Genomic DNA, 9,298 nt, shown 5'->3' with positions numbered 1-9,298 from the left:
TGGGCGGCCCAGAGAAGGATGTAAAAGATTCACTGGAGGTCCTGGAGGGTGAGGAACATGTTGGTCCGTTGCCACGACGACTCCTGTTGCTGCCGCCTCCAGTCCATCTCCTTCAGTGACTCCAAATCCACCTATAAATACAATACCTTTAAGCTCATGACGAATGAGAGGACTTTGCTACAAATGTTCCAGTGAAGCAAATTATTACATGGAAGAATGTAACGTTCATTTGCCACAACTCACGTTTAGAGATAATCCAACGATATCGTCATGATACGTCTCTTGTCAATCTTCTGAGGTCTATACAGTCCTGAAATGTATGATATTGTTGGTCATGATGGCTGGCACTTCGTCTGAACAACGGCTACAAATGATTATCTTATAAATTTGTCGTCATATATTCATAGAAATTTTCAGTTTTTATGAAAAGCTTTGTATCTCTGAGCACCTCCAGTAGTACCTGGTTCTAATCGGCGACGCTGGCGGCCCAGGCGAGGATAAGGATGTAGATGTTCTAGAGGGTGAGGAACATGTTGGTCCGCTGCCCCGACGACTCACGCTGCTGCCGCTTAGAGTCCTTCTCCTTCAGTGACTCCATCTCCACCTATGAATACATTACCTTTAAGCTCAGGAGGAATGAGTGGACTTTGCTGCAAATGTTCCAGTGAAGGAAAGTATTACATCGAAAAATGTAACTTTCATTTGCCGCAACTCACCTTTAGGGATAATCCAACGACATTGTTATGATGGCCGGCACATCGTCTGAACAACGGCTAAAATGATTATCCTATAAATCTGTCGTCATATATTCATAGAATTATTCAGTTTTTATGAAAAGCTTTGTACCTCTGAGCACCTCCAGCAGTGCCTGGTTGTTACCGGCGACGCAGGCGGCCCAGACGAGGATATAGAAGATACTCTGGAGGTCCTGGAGGTTGAGGAACATGTTGGTCCGTTGCCCCGACGACTTCTGCTGCTCAATCTTCCAGTCCTTCTCCTTCAGTGCCTCCAAATTCATCTATAAATACAATAACTTTAAGCTCAAGAGGAATGAGTAGACTTTTCATAGGCTATTCCCTTTCTCTTAACTTCTTTGATTACGACTTTGCTACAAATGTTCCAGTGAAACAAATTATTACATGGAAGAATGTAACGTTCATTTGCTACAACTCACCTTTAGGGATAATCCAACGATATCGTCATGATACGTCTCTTGTCAATCTTCTGAGGTCAATACAGTCCTGAAATGTATAATACTGTTGGTCATAATAGCCGGCTCTTCGTCTGAACAACGGCTACAATCGATTATCCTATAAATCTGTCGTCATATATTCATAGAAATTTTCAGTTTTTATGAAAAGCTTTGTATCTCTGAGTACCTCCAGCAGTACCTGTTTCTTAGCGGCGACGCTGGCGGCCCACGCGAGGATGTAGAAGATACATTGGAGGTCCTGGAGGGTGAGGAACATGTTGGTCCGCTGCGCCGACGACTCACGTTGCTGCCGCTTCCAGTCCTTCTCCTTCAGTGACTCCATCTCCACCTATAAATACATTACCTTTAAGCTCAAGAGGAATGAGTGGACTTTGCTACAAATGTTCCAGGGAAGCAAATTATTACATGGAAAAATGTAACCTTCATTTGCCACAGCTCACCTTTAGGGATAATCCAACGACATTGTCATGATGGCCGGCACTTCGTCTGAACAACGGCTAAAATGATTATCCTATAAATCTGTCGGCATATATTCATATTAATTTTTTCAGTTTTTATGAAAAACCTTGTACCTCTGAGCACCTCCAGCAGCGCCTGGTTCCTACCGGCGACTTTGGTGACCCAGAGAAGGATGTAGAAGATTCACTGGAGGTCCTGGAGGGTGAGGAACATGGTCCGGTGTCACGACGACTCCTGTTGCTGCCGCTTCTAGTCCATCTCCTTCAGTGACTCCAAATCCACCTATAAATACAATACCTTTACGCCCAAGACGAATGAGAGAACTTTGCTACAAATGTTCCAGTGAAGCAAATTATTACATGGAAGAATGTAACGTTCATTTGCCACAACTCACGTTTAGGGATAATCCAATGATATCGTCATGATACGTCTCTTGTCAATCTTCTGAGGACAATACGGTCGTGAAATGTATGATATTGTTGGTCATGATGGCTGGCACTTCGTCTGAACAACGGCTACAAATGATTATCCTATAAATTTGTCGTCAGATATTCATAGAAATTTTCAGTTTTTATGAAAAGCTTTGTATCTCTGAGCACCTCCAGTAGTACCTGGTTCTAATCGGCGACGCTGGCGGCCCAGGCGAGGATGTAGAAGATACATTGGAGGTCCTGGAGGGTGAGGAACACGTTGGTCCGCTGCCCCGACGACTCACGTTGCTGCCGCTTAGAGTCCTTCTCCTTCAGTGACTCCATCTCCACCTATAAATACATTACCTTTAAGCTCAGGAGGAATGAGTGGACTTTGCTACAAATGTTCCAGTGAAGGAAAGTATTACATCGAAAAATGTAACTTTCATTTGCCACAACTCACCTTTAGGGATAATCCAACGACATTGTCATGATGGCCGGCACATCGTCTGAACAACGGCTAAAATGATTATCCTATAAATCTGTCGGCATATATTCATAGAATTATTCAGTTTTTATGAAAAGCTTTGTACCTCTGAGCACCTCCAGCAGCGCCTGGTTCCTAGCGGCGACTTTGGCGGCCCAGAGAAGGATGTAGAAGATTCACTGGAGGTCCTGGAGGTTGAGGAACATGTTGGTCCGTTGTCACGACGACTCCTGTTGCTGCCGCTTCCATTCCTTCTCCCTCAGTGACTCCAAATCCATCTATAAATACAATACCTTTAAGCAAAAGGAATGAGTGGACCTTTCATAGGTTATTCCCTTTATGTTAACTTCTTTGATTACGACTTTGCTACAAATGTTCCAGTGAAGCAAATTATTACATGGAAGAATGTAACTTTCATTTGCTACAACTCACCTTAGGGATAATTCAACGATATCGTCATGATGCGTCTCTTGTCAATCTTCTGAGGTCAATATAGTCCCGAAATGTTTGATATTGTTGGTCATGATGGCTGGCACTTCGTTTGAACAACGGCTACAAATGATTATCCTATAAATCTGTCATATATTCACAGAAATTTTCAGTTTTTATGAAAAGCTTTGTACCTCTGTGCACCTCGAGCAGTGCCTGGTTCTTACCGGCGACGCTGTCGGCCCAGGGGAGGATGAGGTTGTAGATGATGTCCTAGAGGGTGAGGAACATGTTTTTCCGCTGCCCCGACGACTCATGTTGCTGCCGCTTCCATTCCTTCTCCTTCAGTGACTCCTTCTCCACACAAATACATTACCTCTAAGCTCAGGAGGAATGAGTGTCTTCTACTACAAATGTTCCAGTGAACCAAATTATTACATGGAAATATGAAACCTTCATTTGCCACAACTCATATTTAGGGGTAAGCCATCGATATTGTCATGATGGCTGGCACTTCGTCTGAACAACGGCTACAAATGATTATCCTATAAATCTGTCATATATTCATAGAAATTTTCAGTTTTTATGAAAAGCTTTGTACCTCTGAGCACCTCCAGCAATGCCTGGTTCGTAGCGGCGACGCAGACGGCCCAGACGAGGATGTAAAAGATACACTAGAGGTCCTGGAGGGTGAGGAACATGTTGGTCCGCTGCCCCGATGACTCCTCCTGCTGCTGCTTCCATTCCTTCTCCTTCAGTGACTCCAAATCCACCTATCAGGTCAAGAGGAGTGAGTGGACTTTGCTACAAATGTTCCAGTGAAGCAAATTATTACATGGAAAAATGTAACCTTCATTTGCCACAGCTCACCTTTAGGGATAATCCAACGACATTGTTATGATGGCCGGCACTTCCTCTGAACAAGGGCTACAAATGATTATCCTATAAATCTGACGTCATATATTCATATAAATTTTCAGATTTATGAAAAGCTTTGTACCTCTGAGCATCTCCAGCAGTGCTTGGTTCTAAACGGCGACGCAGGCGGCCCAGACGAGGATACAAAAGATACCCTGGAGATCCTGGAGGGAGAGGAACATGTTGGTCCGCTGCCCCGACGACTCATGTTCCTACCGCTTCCATTCCTTCTCCTTCAGTGACTCCATCTCCACCTATAAATACATTACCTTTAAGCTCAAGAAGAATGAGTGGACTTTTCATAGGTTATTCCCTTTCTGTTAACTTTTTTGATTACGACTTTGCTACAAATGTTCCAGTGAAACAAATTATTACATAGAAGAATGTAACGTTCATTTGCCACAACTCACCTTTAAGGGCAATCCAACGATATCGTCCTGATGCGTCTCTTGTCAATCTTCTGAGGTCAATACAGTCCTGAAATGTATAATACTGTTGGTCATAATAGCCGGCTCTTCGTCTGAACAACGGCTACAATCGATAATCCTATAAATTTGTCGTCATATATTCATAGAAATTTTCAGTTTTTATGAAAAACTTTGTATCTCTGAGCACCTCCAGCAGTGCCTGTTTCTTAGCGGCAACGCTGGCGGCCCACGGGAGGATGTAGAAAATACACTGGAGGTCCTGGAGGGTGAGGAACATGTTGGTCCGCTGCCCCGACGACTCACGTTGCTGCCGCTTCCAGTTCTTCTCCCTCAGTGACTCCATCTCCACACATAAATACATTACCTTTAAGCTCAAGAGGAATGAGCGGACTTTGCTACAAATGTTCCAGTGAAGCAAATTATTACATGGAAAAATGTAACGTTCATTTGCCACAACTCACCTTTAGGGATAATCTAACGATATCGTCATGATGCGTCTCTTGTCAATCTACTGAGGTCAATATATTCCTGAAATGTATGATATTGTTGGTCATGATGGCCAGCACTTCCTCTGAACAACGGCTACAAATGATGATCCTATAGATCTGTCGTCATACATTCATAGAAAGTTTGTTTTTATGAAAAGCTTTGTACCTCTGAGGACCTCCAGTAGTACCTGGTTCTTAGCGGCGACGCTGGCTGCCCAGACGAGGATGTAGAAGATACACTGGAGGTCCTGGAGGGTGAGGAACATGTTGGTCCGTTGCCCAGACGACTCATGTTGCTGCCGCTTCCAGTCCTTCTCCTTCAGTGACTCCATCTTCACCTATAAATACAATACCTTTAAGCTCAAGAGGAATGAGTGGACTTTTCATAGGTTATTCCCTTTCTGTTAACTTCTTTGATTATTACTTTGCTACAAATGTTCCAGTGAAGCAAATTATTACATGGAAGAATGTAACGTTCATTTGCCACAACTCACCTTTAGGGATAATCTAACGATATCGTCATGATGCGTCTCTTGTCAATCTTCTGAGGTCAATCCATTCCTGAAATGTATGATATTGTTGGTCATGATGGCCAGCACTTCCTCTGAACAACGGCTACAAATGATGATCCTATAGATCTGTCGTCATACATTCATAGAAAGTTTCAGTTTTAATAAAAAGCTTTGTACCTCTGAGCACCTCCAGCAGTACCTGGTTCTTAGCGGCGACGCTGGCGGCCCAGGCGAGGATAAGGATGTAGAAGATGACCTAGAGGGTGAGGAACATGTTTGTCCGCTGCTTCGACGACTCACGTTGCTGCCGCTCCAGTCCTTCTCCTTCAGTGACTCCATCTCCACCTATAAATACATTACCTTTAAGCTCAAGAGGAATGAGCGGACTTTGCTACAAATGTTCCAGTGAAGCAAATTATTACATGGAAAAATGTAATTTTCATTTGCCACAACTCACCTTTAGGGATAATCCAACGACATTGTCATGATGGCCGGTACTTCGTCTGAACAACAGCTAAAATGATTATCCTATAAATCTGTCGGCATATATTCATATAATTATTCAGTTTTTATGAAAAGCTTTGTACCTCTGAGCACTTGCAGCACTGCCTGATTCTTAGCGACGACGCGGGTGGCCCAGACGAGGATGTAGAAGATACAGTGGAGGTCCTGGAGGGTGAGGAACATGTTGGTCCATTGCCCCGACGACTCCTGCTGCTGCCTTTTCCAGTCCTTTTCCTTCAGTGACTCCAAATCCACCTATGAATACAATACCTTTAAGCTCAAGAGGAATGAGTGGACTTTGCTACAAATGTTCCAGGGAAGCAAATTATTACATGGAAAAATGTAACCTTCATTTGCCACAACTCACCTTTAGGGATAACCCAACGACATTGTCATGATGGCCGGCACTTCGTCTGAACAACGGCTGAAATGATTATCCTATAAATCTGTTTTTATGAAAAACCTTGTATCTCTGAGCACCTCCAGCAGCGCTTGGTTCTTGGGGGCGACTTTGGCGGCCCAGAGAAGGATGTAGAAGATTCACTGGAGGTCCTGGAGGGTGAGGAACATGTTGGTCCGTTGCCACGACGACTCCTGTTGCTGCCGCCTCCAATCCATCTCCTTCAGTGACTCCAAATCCACCTATAAATACAATACCTTTCAGCTCAAGACGAATGAGTGGACTTTGCTACAAATGTTCCAGTGAAACAAATCATTACATGGAAGAATGTAACTTTCATTTGCCACAACTCACGTTTAGGGATAATCCAACGATATCGTCATAATACGTCTCTTGTCAATCTTCTGAGGTCAATACAGTCCTGAAATGTATGATATTGTTGGTCATGATGGCTGGCACTTCGTCTGAATAACGGCTACAAATGATTATCCTATAACTCTGTCGTCATATATTCATAGAAATTTTCAGTTTTTATGAAAAACTTTGTATTTCCGAGCACCTCCAGTAGTACCTGGTTCTTCGCGGCGACGCTGGCGGCCTAGGCAAGGATAATGATGTAGATGTCCTAGAGGGTGAGGAACATGTTTGTCCGCTGCCCCAACGACTCACGTTGCTGCCGCTTCCAGTCCTTCTCCTTCAGTGACTCCATCTTCACACATAAATACATTACCTTTAAGCTCAGGAGGAATAAGTGGCCTTTGCTACAAATGTTACAGTGAAGCAAATTATTACATGGAAAAATGTAACCTTCATTTGCCACAACTCATCTTTAGGGATAATCCAACGATATTGTCATGATGGCCGGCACTTCGTCTGAACAACGGCTAAAATGATTATCCTATAAATCTGTCGGCATATATTCATATTAATTTTCAGTTTTTATAAAAACCTTGTACCTCTGAGCACCTCCAGCAACGCCTGGTTCTTGGCGGCGACTTTGGCGGCCCAGAGAAGGATGTAGAAGATTCACTGGAGGTCCTGGAGGGTGAGGAACATGTTGGTCCGTTGCCACGACGACTCCTGTTGCTGCCGCCTCCAGTCCATCTCCTTCAGTGACTCCAAATCCACCTATAAATACAATACCTTTAAGCTCAAGACGAATAAGTAGACTTTGCTACAAATGTTCCAGTGAAACAAATCATTACATGGAAGAATGTAACTTTCATTTGCCACAACTCACGTTTAGGGATAATCCAACGATATCGTCATGATTCGTCTCTTGTCAATCTTCTGAGGTCAATACAGTCCTGAAATGTATGATATTGTTGGTCATGATGGCTGGCACTTCGTCTGAACAACGGCTACAAATGATTATCCTATAAATTTGTTGTCATATATTCATAGAAATTTTCATTTTTTATGAAAAGCTTTGTATCTCTGAGCACCTCCAGCAGTACCTGGTTCTAATCGGCGACGCTGGCGGCCCAGGCGAGGATAAGGATGTAGATGTTCTAGAGGGTGAGGAATATGTTTGTCCGCTGCCCCGACGACTCACGTTGCTGCCGCTTAGAGTCCTTCTCCTTCAGTGACTCCATCTCCACCTATAAATAAATTACGTTTAAGCTCAGGAGGAATGAGTCGACTTTGCTACAAATGTTCCAGTGAAGGAAAGTATTACATCGAAAAATGTAACTTTCATTTGCCACAACTCACCTTTAGGGATAATCCAACGACATTGTTATGATGGCCGGCACATCGTCTGAACAACGGCTAAAATGATTATCCTATAAATCTGTCGTCATATATTCATAGAATTATTCAGTTTTTATAAAAAGCTTTGTACCTCTGAGCACCTCCAGCAGTGCCTGGTTACCGGCGACGCAGGCGGCCCAGACGAGGATATAGAAGATACCCTGGAGGTCCTGGAGGTTGAGGAACATGTTGGTCCGTTGCCCCGACGACTTCTGCTGCTGAATCTTCCAGTCCTTCTCCTTCAGTGCCTCCAAATTCATCAATACATACAATACCTTTAAGCTCAAGAGGAATGAGTGGACTTTTCATAGGTTATTCCCTTTCTCTTAACTTCTTTGATTACGACTTTGCTACAAATGTTCCATTGAAACAAATTATTACATGGAAGAATGTAACGTTCATTTGCTACAACTCACGTTTAGGATAATCCAACGATATCGTCATGATACGTCTCTTGTCAATCTTCTGAGGTCAATACAGTCCTGAAATGCATAATACTGTTGGCCATAATAGCCGGCTCTTCGTCTGAACAACGTCTACAATCGATTATCCTATAAATCTGTCGTCACATATTCATAGAATTTTTCAGTTTTTATGAAAAACTTTGTATCTCTGAGCACCTCCAGCAGTACATGTTTCTTACCGGCTACGCAGGCGGCCCAGACGAGGATGTAGAAGATACAATGGAGGTCCTGGAGGGTGAGGAACATCTTGGTCCGAAGCCCCGACAACTCGCGTTGCTGCCGCTTCCAGTCCTTCTCCCTCAGTGACTCCATCTCCACCTTTAAATATATTACCTTTAAGCTCAAGAGGAATGAGTGGACTTTGCTACAAATGTTCAAGGGAAGCAATTATTACATGGAAAAATGTAACAATTTGCCACAACTCACCTTTAGGGATAATCCAACGACATTGTCATGATGGCCGGCACTTCGTCTGAACAACGGCTAAAATGATTATCCTATAAATCTGTCGGCATATATTCATAGAAATTTTCAGTTTTTATGAAAACATTGTACCTCTGAGCACCTCCAGCAGCGCTTGGTTCCTAGGGGCGACTTTGGTGGCCCAGAGAAGGATGTAGAAGATTCACTGGAGGTCTGGAGGGTGAGGATACAATGTTGGTCCGTGCCACGACCAACTTCCTGTTTCCTGCCGCTTCCAGTCCTTCTCCTTCAGTAGGACTTCAAATCATCCTATAAATACAATCCCTTTAAGCTCAAGAACGAATGAGTGGACTTTGCTACAAATGTTCCAGTGAAGCAAATTATTACATGGAAAAATGTAACAATTTGCCA

At 43.4% G+C, this 9,298-nt stretch overlaps 1 protein-coding gene across 29 annotated transcripts; it reads right to left on the bottom strand.

The window, feature by feature from the left end:
- Positions 1-9,114, bottom strand: LOC139748175 (uncharacterized). Of its 29 annotated transcripts, none has more exons than XR_011712556.1 (24): positions 9,020-9,114; positions 8,644-8,782; positions 8,092-8,482; positions 7,706-7,849; positions 7,205-7,555; positions 6,820-6,957; positions 6,603-6,669; positions 6,216-6,490; positions 5,932-6,103; positions 5,544-5,689; positions 5,327-5,393; positions 5,021-5,170; positions 4,806-4,872; positions 4,327-4,393; positions 3,999-4,170; positions 3,002-3,771; positions 2,676-2,847; positions 2,284-2,433; positions 2,067-2,187; positions 1,392-1,954; positions 847-1,018; positions 449-604; positions 244-310; positions 1-131 (listed from the first exon to the last, which is right to left on the bottom strand). XR_011712556.1 is itself a non-coding variant. In XM_071660944.1 (24 exons), the coding sequence occupies exons 21-23, from the start codon at positions 1,533-1,535 to the stop codon at positions 246-248; spliced, it is 381 nt and encodes a 126-aa protein (XP_071517045.1). In that variant the 5' UTR covers positions 1,536-1,954; positions 2,067-2,187; positions 2,284-2,433; positions 2,676-2,847; positions 3,002-3,771; positions 3,999-4,170; positions 4,327-4,393; positions 4,806-4,872; positions 5,021-5,170; positions 5,327-5,393; positions 5,544-5,689; positions 5,932-6,103; positions 6,216-6,490; positions 6,603-6,669; positions 6,820-6,957; positions 7,205-7,555; positions 7,706-7,849; positions 8,092-8,275; positions 8,417-8,497; positions 8,644-8,782; positions 9,020-9,114; the 3' UTR covers positions 1-131; positions 244-245. The 29 variants fall into 29 exon arrangements, 27 of the variants coding, with proteins under 27 accessions (XP_071517045.1, XP_071517049.1, XP_071517048.1 ...); XR_011712555.1 differs by having other exon boundaries at positions 461-604; XM_071660944.1 differs by lacking the exon at positions 449-604 and having other exon boundaries at positions 8,092-8,275; positions 8,417-8,497.
- Between the last annotated feature and the right edge of the window lie 184 nt (positions 9,115-9,298).

Source organism: Panulirus ornatus, chromosome 73 (genome assembly GCF_036320965.1).
Source record: "Panulirus ornatus isolate Po-2019 chromosome 73, ASM3632096v1, whole genome shotgun sequence".
NCBI lineage: Eukaryota > Metazoa > Arthropoda > Malacostraca > Decapoda > Palinuridae > Panulirus > Panulirus ornatus.
The sequence above is the reverse complement of the archived record's forward strand: the minus strand, read 5'-3'. Positions and strand labels throughout refer to the sequence as shown.

What these genes read in the sequence shown, in the direction of transcription:
- LOC139748175 (XM_071660944.1), bottom strand. Translation starts at nt 1,535, where the DNA reads ATGGAGTCACTGAAGGAGAAGGACTGGAAGCGGCAGCAACGTGAGTCG. An exon ending in GCGTCGCCGCTAAGAAACAG is followed by an intron (nt 1,019 to 1,391) that starts GTACTGCTGGAG and finishes TTGTATTTATAG; the next exon opens with ATGAATTTGGAGGCACTGAA. An exon ending in ACTGCTGGAGGTGCTCAGAG is followed by an intron (nt 311 to 846) that starts GTACAAAGCTTT and finishes CATACATTTCAG; the next exon opens with GACTGTATAGACCTCAGAAG.